The following is a 15,120-nucleotide window of genomic DNA, read 5'->3' as shown; positions in this document are numbered from 1 at the left end:
GCCCTGAGGTGAGCACTGGGAATCCCCCAGAAAGCAGGCTAGACAAAGTCCTACCCTCAGGGAGCTCACCCGGTGGGCGGGATGTCAAACCTTAGGACTCAGGTGATGCCAAGCTTCAAATGACTCTAAGTGCCACGTCTAAGTAACAGGATAAAATCCATAAAGCCTTTGGGACTCTTTAGTAAAGAAAATGTATAAATACATGGTCAATCCCATTCACACACACATATAAAAGTAAATAAGCACAAGGCTCTCTCTAGATGCACACAGTTAACTCTTGAAAAACATGGGGGTGAGGGGTGCTGACCCTCCGAGCAGTCAAGAATCCATGTATAATTTATAGTTTTCCCTCTGCATCCACGGTTCTGTATCTATGGATTCAACCAACTGTGGATCGTGTAGAAATCTGAATAAAATTGGACTCGTGCAGTTCAAACCTGTGTTGTTCAAGGGTCAGCTGTGTACATCACTGTATTTCTCCTGATAAACCGGTCAAGGTGGTTTTTGTTTAAAATTCGAAGAGATGCCATGGTTGAGAGTATCGCCTGCTTCCCTTTTGCCTGACATCAACTCCTTTACCCCTTTTCCACCTCCTCTGCACATTCATGTGTACCTTCTGACCACCAGTCATTTAGGGGTGAAGTAGAACCAGGGCCCTGCTCCCCACCTCTGCTGCAAAGGCAGCACGTTTCCCAAGTGAAACACAGAACCGGGAGGGGGCACATCTGCTCCACACACAAACTGAAAGCATCCTGTGTCTCGAAGGGAAACCTGTGGTCCACCCTCAAGGAGCTGATTCTGCTGCGGAGGCCAGATGGGGGCAGATGAGTAACAACATAGGATTTCACCAAGAGATCCAGCCAGCGGGTGGAAATGTTATAAAGCAGTAGGTAATTTATAATGTCTAAGATCAAAAAGTTCAAAGGAGGATGAAACTACCACAGAATAAAGTGCTCAGGGAAAGCTGATCAACTCCCTCAAAAAACTATTAGAATTCAGCGAAGGAAGAGAGAGAGTAACCAGCCTCCTACTATGAAAGTCACCTGCACTTGACAAGCCTTTACTAAGTGGGGGACGAGGGGGGGTTTCAGCAGCTGCTTAAGGGCCACATGTTCTAAGAACCTTGCACACAAATAAGCCCAAGTGAATAGAAAAGCCATGGTTTCAAATGAATTGTGAAATGCAGAGAAGATGCAGAATAAAGGTATCCAGAATAATAAACTTTAAATCAGGGAGAGCTCAGTATAGTTCCTGTCTTTGCCAAATAGATGGAGTGGTACACATGGATGAATGCGAGGAGTATCAGTATGATTTTCCTGAAGTTTAGGTGCACATGCTCTTAAGGAGTGGTCTCCCCCATGTCACTTGTTTTGTACAATCTGTACATTGAAAATAAAGGAAATGGGCCAACTTCTCACTCAGGATATTCAGTGTTAAATAGGCTCTTAATTTTTCAACATATACCCAAGATGCAAGTTATCGCTCCTCACTTTGGTTTTCCTTCCTGTTTAAAGGTTTTCTAAGTTTATCTCTGATACTGTAACAAACCACATGATAGACAGGAAGAAGTCAGTTAGCTAAGACATTGGATTTCTTTCACCCAGGGGAGGATGGAAGGCCACCTAGGAATACTCCAGCTTCACAGCTGGTGTGCTAACAGGACATTAGTGGACTCATACTACTTGGTGTTTGAAATATTAAGAAACATGACCTTGATATCCCATGTCTGCTGCCGTGTCCCTTCTTCATGTGTACGAAATTCAGTGTGAATGAAAATAAATGAGAAACACGCCCCAGCGAGCTTACCTTGGCCTCTTCTAATCTGTAATCAGGGGGAATGGTTTCTTCCTTTTCACCAAGTTTTTCACGATCCTCTTCTTTGGCTTTCTCCTAAATAAAAATACCGTTTTCATAGTTAACACATCTTTTCCTCATAAACCAGATGCCCGAGTGGCTAAATTTGAGGTCAGTAAATCCGCTGATAGGTCAGGATGGACGGATGGCCACAGGTGTAGACTTTCTGACACTGCACCTGGGTCAGCAGGTTCACACGCTGGCGGGGCTGAGAGGCAGGCGGCGCCACTTCTCTTAGGAGCCTCCGCAATGGGAAAGCAGGTGGACAAGGGGAGACTCGGGGCTCTGACCCGTGCACACCAGCCACCCACTGCTGTACTTACACTGACGCTCACTCAAGCTTTGCTTATAAAACAGGACATGCGCAGTCGCAGAGAAAGCTGGCTGGTAGTATGTGGTGGGAAATACAAACATTTTTTAAAAGACTGACTTTCTGGAGAGTGAGGGCAATCAGTGGTAGCTCCTTTCCAGAAGACTCTGAGCTGCCAGTACCTTGACTTTATCCTCCACAGGCTTTCCATCTTCTGGCTCTGCTGCTTTTTTCCCCAGGCTGCCAGCCAAGGCTTCCACTGCGTCCTCTGGCACCATGCCCTTCTGAAAGCACACCAGGGGATATACTAAATAGGTGGCTGATCAGTCCTTTTTGAAAGAGACTACAGTAGACAATTCAGACGAGCAGATTCTTACTTCAGGCCTCGATAAGAAGCACGTGTCATCTTATAATAATTTGAATAATCAACCATTAGAATCTATGCTTAAGAACCTAAAATGTTAAAAATTAGAGCAAGTTTCTTACATTAAACATTCACTGTGTGCAATTTATGTACTGACACTTAGGAACTTGTAAGATCTAACCTAGCATTTTGGTTTAGAAGTGAGCAAGTCAGAGGAATGGGTATCCCACAGAGAAGCTGAAAGCCAGGAAAGAAGAAAGTTATCTTTATGTGACTGTCCTAGAGATGGCAGAGGGAAGTTTTCAGAAAAACCCACGAGAGGACATTCTTCCCTCTGTTCTGTGAAACACCCTGGCCCATCCTGGAGGTGTGGCTCCGCTGAGCCTGTACCCAGGCACAGAAGCTCGTGTCCTCTGTGTGGTGTCTACTGGTCATAGTGACATAGCCGATGGTCATAGCCGATTCAGGTGACAGCCTGTGACTGACTAACCTGAATGGCACCATGAGCACAGTCTACCTGTGATCCAGTTGTTCAAAATGAAATGTGCTCCCTATGATGGAGTGAGCTCCGGCCATGCTGGTATTTAAAATGAAACTCGAACACAGAGCATAAATGGTAAAGGGAAAATAAAGGCTAAATGATGTTTGGGCTAAAAGATAGGACTAGATGAGGCTTTTCCAAACCAGAGGTCATGATCCATACACAAGCAGCTCATACAAGCCATTCAGTAGTTCATGGCCAGGACTTTTTTTTTTTTTTTAAATGAAAGAGCAGTAGAATGCATCACACCTAGCAAGGGTAAGTACCATTCACCAACTATTGTTTCCAGTGTGTGGCTCCTGCCTGGGTTACAGAACCAATGAATTTCCTACTGTTGGTCAAAAGTGCAAAAGCCCCTTAATTAAATAGTCTCAAAATTTACTCTTATCATAAAGTCGAGGACCTCACATGGAGTATGCACTGGAATTTTAGCATAGAAGTTTCTTTCTGTTTTATATAGCCTAGCCATCATTCTAGGTAAGAAAAATTGTTTTTCTGGTAAGCTGCACCACAAAAGGATAGATCACGGAAGAAAAGGGAAGTTGAGTGAAAAGGGACTTACCACCATCTAGTGGCTGGACACTGCACAGATTTTACTCCCGGGGGCAACAAACATCCCTGACGAATCTCTTTGGGATTATAACTATAGGTAAGAGTTCAGCGGCCCCCAAGCCTTTGATCAGGTTGCTTGGCTGAGACACCTGCTCACACTTACTTCTGTTTCCTCCTACTCTCTGCTGTAGGCTCTGGAAACTAGTTCCCAAGCCTGTGCTCTGTGACTCAAGAAGTAAGTGAAACCGTGTTAGAAAAGCTAGGAGAAGCAGCAGTGTTAAGAACTAAAGAATCTGGAAACAGGACTAAGGACTAAAACTTCTATTTCTGTTGTCAAATTCACAACGAGAAGTCAGGTCTCTGGATTTCCTCAATAAACTTTCTTTTTCTACAAATGACTGCATGGAGCACACATTCATCTTCCCCTGGTTTTTCCACTTCCATTTGCTCACTAGTCCTCCAGCCCTTCCTGGGACCTCTGATCTTTATCACACTCCGCAGCTACTCTTTCTGGCTCCCGTGGGTGTCACAGCCTCAGAAATGCCAACTGACTTCAGTGATGACAAACTCCACAACCGTGGTAACCAGAGTTGGTGGAGAAGCCCAGGAAAGGAGGTCACAGAATGGGCAAGCAAGAACGCGCTCTCTCTTTTTTTCCTATCTACTAGAAATCCAGTGCTTGACTCTACAGTCAGGATAAAGGTGGAAAGGAACAACTGAGCTCTTTAAGGCCCTGGCAGTCACACGTGGCAAGAGAGGGAGAGGACACATACAAAGGTCATGAGAGTCGGCTTTTGTCTTTCTTATTCCAATCACTGCCTTCGTTTCAACTTCCTTCACCAGTCTCTTACCAGATTCTCTCTTCCTTTCCTGTCCTTCACCACTGTAGCCTGTGGCTGGCTCCCACGATGTACAAGTTTTTGGACAGTACCCTGAGACTTACCCCCTCTAAAAAAAGGTGGCCAAGTCCTTTCTAAGGCAGGAGAGAGGCCATGGGCATTAAGGGGGTTTGCAGTTGGCACGCAGGACTTGCCTGGCAGGAAGCAGCCACAGAGGACACCCCTTCAAGGCCCCCCGTTTCTCCAACAGCTGAGAACACACATCGCAGGCACACCGCTGTGCTGGCCTGTCCTCGGCTCACTGCCCTCCCCAGGACAACAGGGCTGTTCCCACTCCTCAGAAGGGTCCTGTCCTCCACCTGCAAGCCTTTCCTAGTTCCTCTTGGGAAAGGGTTCCTTCACCCATGTTCCTGCTGCCCTTTTTCCATATGAGAAGGATCCAACTGTACTGTAAGCTTGAGATCCGGCCCAGATCCACACGAGGCTTGAGGGGACCTCAGGGCAGGGGCCCTACCTCTCATCTCGGCTGAGGTTCTGAAAGGTCCAGTGAATTTGCTTAAGGTCAACCCAAAGCTTCATTTCCCTCATCCATAAGACAGAAAGACAACCAGACAGCCTTCATAGTGTCCTTGTGAGAACTTAATACTGAGAAGATACTGCGAAGCATCTAGAACATGTTAGTTATTCAGAGTGTAGATTCACTAAGTCTGTGGTAATGACACACAGTTCCACCCGCGGGGATTCTGAGTTAGATTCTATCTGTTGATGGAAACAAAACACACTCAATTCCAAAGCAAACAGACTCAACTAGTTAAGTATCATGCTTCACAGAAAACTGGGAAAGTGAGAGAGGCCAGAAGAGAAGGAAAGGGAAAGGAAGGGAGTCAGCCCGCCCTTCAGCAGGGAGAGGCGGGGAGTCACGATGACACTGGTGCACATTCTTCCACCAGGAGAATCAACACAAAGCAACATTGGGCTGTTTGTGGGACTCCATGTCGGCTTGAAAAACAAAGGAAAGTGAAGAAGCATGATTATCCACAATAGCTGAGGAGCTAGAAAGATTTTCAGAAGGTTAAAAAAAAAAAATAAAACATAGCTTGCAGCAGTTTAATTAAAAATTGACATCTAGCTAGCCTGAATTTCTAGCTCCTCCCTGAAGCTCAAAGAACAGAGGATAGCACAGCTATCTAGGATTTTATTTTTATTTCGCTACACTAAAGTAACATGATGGAAGCACACAGCAGCAGGGGCCTGGACGGAAGAACATTACTTTCTCAAGACATTTTGCAATGCCCAGGGGACGGCTCACCGAGGCAGCTGGCTTGGGTGGTGCCGACTGCACACTGCAAAGGGAGGTCCGAGGCACAGCCTCTCCCACGGGAGCAGGGCCCGCAGCCTGAGGTTCCTGTGGAAAGAAGCAGGTACAACGAAGAGTTCTTATAAAAACCTGGTTAGTAAGACTGAACAGCAACAGACCAGCAGTGTACTCTGCTACCTATATGCAGTGAGCTCACTTTCTTGAATGCCTAAGGATTCTCAGTCGTAAGTAAGTCAAGGCACGTTAAAACCCTTCAGCTGCCATTACTTCAACTTGGTTTTACCTCTTACCTTAGGTAGGTTATTTAACCTCTGAGACACAGTTTCCACATCTGCAAAATGGCAACAATGACAGTACCTACATCTCAAAGACTGACATGGGCCTTTAATGAGACACTAGGTGACACTCAGAGAGAACAGACTAAGTGCTTCTGCACAGGACCTGGGAACACAGCAAGCACAATAACTATTAGCAGCTATTATTATTATTTGCCATCATATAATACATAATGATAATAATATCCCAATCATATAACATAATATTGTATGTAAATACACCATGTTTTGTATCTAAGAGCACCCTGTATTTAATTAGCTCTGTGCACACGAAGGTGGTAAGACTACCCCAGGCTTCTCAGCGTGAGGTTCCCAGCACCAGCAGCCCCAGCACCACCAGGGAACTTGTGAGAAACGTGAATTCGTGGGCCCCACCCCAACAAGCTACATCAGTTCTGGGGGTGGGACCCAGCCATCTGTGCTCTCACAAACCCTCCGGGTCATCCTGATGCACGCTCAAGTTTGAGAATCACAGTGCTATTTTGTCACAAGAGTAAAATTTCAAGCACTGTTTTTAATCCAGCCATTTATGGAAGCCTATCCTACAGGCCAAGTGCTCAGCAGATGATCATTAGTAAGGTATGAGCTCTTCTTTCAGGAAACTTACTATTTAAAAATACGTATAAATGTTAGAGGTGAAAACCAACGCAGCTAAGATCTTCTTTGCAACAGATGTGTTAACAAGGGTATATAAAGAAGGCATCAGACCCCCCACCCTGCCGCCCTGCCCAGTGTGTTGTATTCTGCTCAGTAAGAGTTGGGAGAGTAGTAAGGCTTGGGGAGGGAAATTCAGCAAAGGCCGTATTTTAGAAGAGCCTTAATGGGATGACTAAGATTTTAGTTGATCTAGAATTCAGAGAGAAGGTTATTCCAGGTAGAAGGAACCACATTGAGAAAAGTCTTGGAGACACACGAGTAGACAGTAGATACCTACTGTCATAGTTTAGTGAGGGGGACACAAATCCTAGCCCGGAAGGGAGCTGAGTCCCAAATACATGAGCAGGGACTTTCATTTTGTACAGAATGGGAAGTTCCTGAGGTTGGAGCAGGGGAATGTCGAGAAAGAACAATGCTGGTGGACATACAGGACGGGCTGGAAGGAGACCAAAGACAGGCGATGACAACTGTACGTAGGTCAGTTACAGGAGAAGGAATGGAAAGGAAAGCATGGGTATGAATGCTTTCCTGAAGGACTAACTAATTACAGGACTTAAAATGCAGAATGTCAGGGTCAGCCTGGGGAAAGACGGCACATCCCGAAACAGGTGGGATGAAAACTGAGTGTGAAAAAAGATGGCCACTTTGTGTTTTAAACAGCTCCAGTCTCACACTTTAAAGATTATAGAACATTTAGGAAACAACAAAAACTAAATATTCTTATTTTTAGAAACATACTTCTGTTTTTTCAGTTGGCTTAGGTTGTTTTTCTTTACACTTAGATGGGTCAAAATCTTCTGAAAGTTCATCAATGAGTTCTGATTCACTCAGGAGCTGTAATATAAGAAACATTACACTGTAGGAAGAGAATTAGTTTTGCTTGGATGAAAGAAAAAAGCTTTCATAGAGAAAAAAAGTTTTTCTGGTTAACACATTCCAGGTCATATTTTAGGATCTAAAACCAAAAGTTACTTTATACGGGACGTGTGCTTCATTTATCAATGTAAGGTACTGTCTTCCAGAAAACAAGGAATCCTAAACACCTCAGGACCACAGAAATGTTAATGGTTTAGTTAAAAGTTGTCCTGATACTTCAATTTCAGCATAATTTTGCTCAAATAAAATGCCTGTTCTTTCTAATTTGTACAGTTTTTTCTTATGTGACTGTTTCCTCTACTTCCTAATGACTTCCCTTATGAATAAGTCAGAGGAAACACAGATCATAGTCTCCTTTCCAATGACTGTGCGGTTTTGGCAGGAAAGTTCTGTGCTCCCTAGTTCCTACAGGTGAAGTGGTTATTTGTTTACTGTGATTAGTCAAAATCTCCACATGCCCTAACCCATGACAGAATGGCATATAATTTAGAAATAGGGCCCCAGAGTTGGACAGACTGAGTTTCGAGTCCTGGCCATGCTGTTCCCTAGCTGTTTGACTTTGGGCTATTTACAGAACCCTTCTATGTCTCAATTTCGTCACCTATAAAATGGGGATAATAAAGTGCCTTCCCCATTCAGTGAGGACTCAAAATGCTAACACAGGAACACCATTTAGCGTAGTGTCAGGCATACAGTAAGTGATCTATACATGGCTACTTAGTATTATCATGACAGGTGACTATGCTGGTCAACACCACAGTTAGGAAAGGCAGTACAGAATCAGAGGATTTGGTGCTATGATGAGGATGAAGCTAAGTGCTAACAACCTAATTAAAGGGCCCTCCTGATATCAGCTCCTTAATGTTTAATGAACATCACACATCACCTAGAAATCTGTAACAGTCTAGTGATAATTCATGAGGAAAATAATCATTAATACACGCGGCAAGGAGTGAGAGAGATGAGCCACGTGTTGCGGTAAGAAGTTCCTCTCTCCTTATACTAGGCTGGCATGTGAGGCTCCTGAGTGAAATCTGGCCTGTCAAATCATCTCAATTGATACTTAATGGTTCTATGTTTTAAATAAATATCAGAAAAAACTTATTTCCTAACCTTGGGTTTTTCTTCAGGCTCTGGAAGGAGTGGTTTTCCATCTTTATCCTGCAAATGCAATAAAAAATTCATTTGAAATCAAATAGAAGATTTTGCTTTCTTGTCCCACTGGGTTTGTTTTAGGAATTCCAGCATATAAGAGGAGAAGTTTTTTTTTCCATATATGTGAGTGAATTTGTGTTTCAAATTAATTTTTTATAAAATAACAGAAAAAAGAGTTGAGCTGTAGAAATCAACAGACTGAATGTTATTAAATACAATGCACTTTAAAAGTTACTAAAAAATAATTTCCATCTTTTGGATAGGGAAGTAGGAAATTTTTTTTTCATTGTTCTTTGGCAAATATGATCCAGCAATCCTACTCCTAGGCATATATCCGGAGGAAAAAACTAATTCAAAAAGATAAATGCACTCCAATGTTCACAGCAGTACTGTTTACAATAGCCAAGCCATGGAAGCAACCTAAGTGTCCATCGACAGATGACTGGATGAAGAAGATGTGGTATATAATATGTACACAAGGGAATACTATTCAGGCATAAAAAAGTGAAATAATGCCATTTACAGCAACATGGATGGACCCAAAGATTATCATACTAAGTAAAGTAAGTATGAGAGAGAAAGACAGATACCATATGGTATCACTTATATGTGGAATCTAAAATATGACACAAATGAACTTATTTACAAAACAGAAACACTCACAGACATAGAAAACAACGTATGGTTACCAGGGGGGAAGGGGTGGGAAGGGATAAACTGGGAGTTCAAGATTTGCAGATACTATTACACATAGAATAGATAAATAACATGGTCCTACTGTATAGCACAGGGAACACTATTCAGTATCCTGCAATGAACGATAATGGAAAAGAATGCGAAAAAGTATATATACACACACACACACATAACTGAATCACTTTGTTGTACACCAGGAACTAACACAATGTTGTAAATCAACTATACCTCAATAAAAAAATAAAAACAATGTAAATATCAAAAAAAAAAAAGGTTTTTTGCAAAGAAAGATGCAGCTGTTATCAATGAAAGATTGGAAAAAGGTTTCAATTTTCCAAACCAGGGTTAAAAGGTAGATCTCATTCCTATGAAACTATTTCAGCTTCTTCAATATGAGGTTTCACAGTTTAGAATGCCTCTAAAAATGAGAAATTTTCCATATATAAACACTGCAACAATTTTCCATCATGTGCTTATGTGTATTATTTCCAAGATAAATTACAAATATAATTACAGTAGTAAGGCCACCATCTTCACTGAGGATACTGGTAAATAATTGTACATTTATTTACCACTTAGAAGATCTATGTACTTTTATCCATATAGCAGTAAGAGGAAATAGTGTTCCCAAATTATTCCTTCTGTTCTAGGTTTAAGGGTCTCTGTCAAGCACGGTAAGTAGTCGAACCTCTTGAATTTGTGGGAATTTTAATGACCACATGGTCACTACTTAGGAAACCCTCTTTTTAAAGGGTCCAACTGTAGAGGGCAGAGGACCAAGGGTTCGGGGTTTTCAGAGTTAACATCTGAATTGGGACAGACATGTCCTTACACATCATGGGGACAGACAGGACAAAACGTGATGTGAAGGCAGGAGAAGCCTGCAGCCACGTACCCTGGCGAACAACGTACCGTGGCTGGTTTTAATCTGTACTCCGAAGGAACTGTTTCGTCATCTTCACCACACTTCTTTAGTTTCTCTTCTTTGGCTTTTGCCTGATGAAAGTGGAGAAAAAAAATGAACATTTGGATAATACATGTAAAATAAGACATCACTTGATGTACTCCACAGGCGTTATAGAGAAGACCAAGTCAGATTCAGGTGCCTGGTGACGGGCGATGAGGAAGGCAGTGCAGGGAGACGAGAAAAAAATAACACAGCTGGGAATCCCAGGCAGGTGTCCCTGCTGTGTCTCAATGGCCTTGGGAAGCCACTTAGACTCCGTTCAGCTCGCTTTCTTCAGATGTAAGATGGGGCTACTAAGAATCCTTACCTAGCTCAGTTGACTTTTAAGGACTGGCAAAGAAAAGTAAATAAGACATCCTTTGAAGAAAGTTAAGCACAGCGCACAAGTTAGTTACAAGTATTTTATAGCCATCATCTGTCTTACTCAATGAGGCAGTTATCTAGCGGGGAGAAAACAACCAATCCTCATAACTGTTAAACACAGTTTAGAAATGAGGGATGCATCCCATCACAAAGCTAATCCATAGATAATTAAACTGGTTTTTACCTCTTTTAAAAGAACTCCTTTCAATAACACCAGGACTTCACTGCGTCACTGAACCATGAACAACTAACTTCATTAGAAATAAAAGCGCAGTTCTCTGGTAGATCACTAGCTTCTAGGATATAACATCTGCAGTTTAAACTCCTTGTGAGTCATGGGAAGTTCCATGATATGTGATAATTTGTACCTATATTAAATCACAAACCAAGGAGGAGCTCAGATCGAGGGGGAGGTACTTAGCTGATTCCACCTCACTCTATTGTTCCCATCTACTTATCAGTCTAAGATTGTGGTTCCCCACTGAATGCTTAATTAGCTGATTGGTTGATCAATTTTAATTTACTGAGCACTTTCAATAACCAGGAATTAGTTTTATTCTACAGAATAACGACTATAAGGGGTGAAAAGCTTTTATTTGTCTTTAAAAAATATTTCCAGTTATATTCTACTGCTGGATACGGAGGAAGTCCTATCACACAGTGATATTCCCCAGTCCAGGGATCTGTGAGGTCCCCAGCTACAAAGCCGTCCTCATGAAAGGGTCACCTGTGCAGGACTGTCCTCTCCACTCAGGCTTGTGGATGGCGAGTTATATGCACAGTGAGATCTTTTCTATTCCTCTTTGATCTTCATTATTCTTTAAATGCCTGCACTGTGGTTTGTATATATCAGGCAGTGAAAACAAACATTTTCTGAACTGAAATAGCACCAGACTAAGTAACCACACACAGACACAGGGGAGAGCAACAAGGAGGTACCGCTGCACAATGAACGTTTTAGGTTGTGATGCGTTACGAGAACACCAAGCAGGCATGGACCACTTCTCTGAAGCACTGTCTGTGTGGAACGGGCTGGAGTGGCCATGGACCCCTCCAGTGTGTCCACCTGTCACATCAGACCGCTCCGGAAGCAGTGACTTCACTATCAGGTACTCAAAACGCAGCTTAAGAACCCAGAGGATTAGAAGATCTTTATACTTTGTACATAATTAGAAAGGAAAACCAGTGTAAGAGAGTGAAAAAGAAGAGTTCTTTTTGTCCAAATTTGAGGAGTTTGCTGATGAGGTTTTCTAGAGGAAACTTAATACATTTATATGCACCCCAGACCCAAATGGCTTAAATGGGTAATTTTTAATGTAACTCTTGACATCTACTCATCTAATTATAGTCGCTCTAAGAGACTTTTTATCCTGGGATTTATGTTGATACCTTCCCTCCCCAAATTGTCATCTTATTAAATCACCCTAGTCATGTAAACAGCCCGAGGCCACAGTGCTGTTGGCTGGCTGCAGGGAGCCCTGGGTGGTGGACCCCCAGAGCCCAGCCCCAACCACCCCTTCCTTGAGACACTGTGCACCTCGTATTGTATTTTAATCCACATTTCCCTTTTTCCAGTACATTACTTGGTCCTGGAGGACAAGGACAGCTTCCCCGGCTCCCTTGTGCTCGCCCTCGCAAAGCCTGTCATGCCACACTGCACCCCGTGAGCCCTCAAAGAAAGCTGAAGAGAGAAACTGGCCCATTTTGGACCTGGGCCGTCCCAGACTCAGGGGGAGTTGCTAGGAGTCGCGAGACTCACCTTCCCCTGTGACTCAGAACAGCAGCATTGTGACAGTGACAACTGCCCGCTCCCTCCCTGAGCTGATTGGCTGGCTTTCCTGAGGGTCCCCCCACCACACGGCCTGGCCAAGAATGTCCCCAGGGCAATTCTCTGCTGTCCCTCCTCTCTTCCCCTAGGGGACTCAGTCCAATAATCGTTTAAAAATTGTAATTTAATATAAAAACACTCTTCCCACCAAATACAAGCTTGCTTTGGCTCCAAAGGTTTGTTAAGACCTTGGTAGTGTGGAGGGATACACTCTCTCAGCACCACAGTTTCAACAGGCAGGAACTCCCCTGCATGTTATAAAGTGACTGTTGCCTGATTTTATTTTATTTTTAATTAAAGTTTTTTTAAATTAAATTAATTTTATTTTATTTATTTTTTATTTATTGATTTTATTTTAATTGGAGACACATTTTCAACATTTCCCCCCATAGTTATGAAAAGGGTCTCCCACCCCATTGACAGCCATCTCCCTCTCTATAAAAAGAAGCACCTGGAACCCTTCTGAAAATACAAATTTCCAATTTCCATGAGAGCAGATAAACCTATTCTCACTAGGCTACTGCCTACTGTGTTACTTGTTGAGACTGGTGTCTTTTGAGAACTGGCAAAGGAGATTAGGATTCACTTAAAATATTCAAATTCTAGATGGTTTACAAGACAAACACTCAAATACCCTTCCTGGTTGCTAACTCCTCAGCAATAAATATCTAAATTAACCAGCCTCAGAAAGTAAGGCAGAACAAAGAACAGTTCATTTAAAATCTCTAATAAAACAAAAGTGGTGCAAGAACTCTAAATATGGGTCACGCGTTTGGTTTTGTTCCCTGCAACCTGCTGACTACCAGGCTTTGCACGCGGACTCCAAGGGTAGTACCTCGTCCACTTCCTTAATGGAGCTGAGGTCCAGCTCAGGTTCTGGCTTCCAGGTGCCCAGCGAAGCTGACAGAGCTTCCAGTGCTTGATCACTCATTGCGTCCTGGGGGGAAAAAAAATCTGCCCATTAAAACAGAGAGCATCTCCTCAACCCAAACAATCCACCCACTTCTTAAGAAATTCAAATTTTAAATCTCTAAGAATGAACTGTGAATGGGGGAAGGCCTTTAGGAAGGCAATTTTATCTGAAACCCGGTCAAAGATAAAAAGAAAAAAGAACTCACCAGTGAGGAAACACTGGGGTGAGGACCCGTTTCTACAAGTAACAGTGCTCTCAGGGGCACACGTCACCCCTTGCTTAGCAAGCTAGGGATGTAACTATGACAATCACATTATAAAACACTCGCATCAAAATAAAAGGTGCAAGAAGGAAACTTCCACTATCCTGTTTTTCTAAAAATGGGTCTCTAAAAATGACTTCTGGCAACCTGTCCTTTAGCAAAACAGCGAAGCCCAGGAAGCAGGGGGCCCTGAAGCGCCCCACCGCCTTCTTCTCTGAAGGCACAGGGGCTGACAGCTGTAGGAACCCCCACGCTCAGGGGCGTGGTGCTCTCTCTGCTCCTCCGGCCAGATAAAAACACACCGTCCACTCCCGGAGCGAGGGGCAGAGCAACAGCGACAGAAACTGCTCCGTGCATTATCAGGACTGTCTGAAGCTGGGGCCTGTTTTCTCATCCAGCCCAGAGCCACAGGGCCACTTTTCAGGATTCATGAGAATTAAGTTAGAGGTGACTGTGTCTGAATTAAGACAGAGTTAAAAGAGGCGGACAGAAACAGCCACAGCGACATTCCCCTAGTGCCTCACAGGGCTCAGACTCCCTTAGGAAAGTAAACAAGTTGAAGCTCCAATGTCCCAAGAGTGTGACTTCTCTGGGGTTCTGCCCCTCTGTGTTGTGTCAAGGTGAGATGGTCTTGTTCCACCACCAAGAAGACTGTGCTGAAATCACACGTAAGCATTTGTAGAAACAGAGAAGGCCTGCCTGGAGGTGACCACTGTAACCCTGATGGCTTCACCACTCCACACCGGCCTGGGGGAGCCAAGATGCAATTATCTGTACCTCCTCCACCTTTCTCTTTTTCTCGTGGGGTGGAGCAGCACTTTGGATTATCCCCGCTGACTGAGCTTTTAAAACCTCTCCTGTAGGTTTCTGCAAAACAAGATACAAAAGGTTAGACTGATGCATGAAGGAGCCGTATTAACCAAACTGTAATAACCAGAACTAAAAAGCTGTTGCTGTCAGAAAGTTTGAGATGGTTTCTCACAAGGTTCCCTAATCACATTAAAGGCAATACCTCCTTCTCAGTTTTCTTTCCATCCTCGGCAGGAGAGCTGCAGGTGAAGTCAGATGACAAGGCATCTATGGCATCATCAGGCCCCAGGGGTTTCTAAAGAAACAGGCAGCAGCACAGGTAACACGTGGGGATCATTCACGTGAAGGTCAGATTATAAATCCCGCAAACCAGGAATGTACTTCTGCATTCCATCACCACCAAATGAGATGTTTAATGAACTCAGACGAAAGCCTACGTTTGGGAGAGAACTATGTGCTCAGTGCATATTGTTTTCCTGA

The 15,120-nt window shown here is 43.4% G+C and overlaps 1 protein-coding gene across 12 annotated transcripts in view; it reads right to left on the bottom strand.

The window, feature by feature from the left end:
* CAST (calpastatin) overlaps nt 1–15,120 on the bottom strand; it is a 104,023-nt gene that overhangs the window by 20,304 nt on the left and 68,599 nt on the right. For all 12 annotated transcript variants that reach the window (XM_032476350.1, XM_032476339.1, XM_032476361.1 and 9 more), the window contains 9 exons: nt 14,843–14,935; nt 14,608–14,697; nt 13,491–13,592; nt 10,410–10,493; nt 8,760–8,807; nt 7,509–7,604; nt 5,770–5,865; nt 2,347–2,448; nt 1,807–1,890 (listed from right to left, as the gene is read on the bottom strand). In XM_032476350.1, the coding sequence (XP_032332241.1) occupies nt 1,807–1,890; nt 2,347–2,448; nt 5,770–5,865; nt 7,509–7,604; nt 8,760–8,807; nt 10,410–10,493; nt 13,491–13,592; nt 14,608–14,697; nt 14,843–14,935 (795 nt within the window). The remainder of the gene's footprint in view (nt 1–1,806; nt 1,891–2,346; nt 2,449–5,769; nt 5,866–7,508; nt 7,605–8,759; nt 8,808–10,409; nt 10,494–13,490; nt 13,593–14,607; nt 14,698–14,842; nt 14,936–15,120) is intronic.

This window comes from Camelus ferus, chromosome 3, assembly GCF_009834535.1.
Source record: "Camelus ferus isolate YT-003-E chromosome 3, BCGSAC_Cfer_1.0, whole genome shotgun sequence".
Classification (NCBI taxonomy): Eukaryota; Metazoa; Chordata; class Mammalia; order Artiodactyla; family Camelidae; genus Camelus; species Camelus ferus.
The sequence above is the reverse complement of the archived record's forward strand: the minus strand, read 5'-3'. Positions and strand labels throughout refer to the sequence as shown.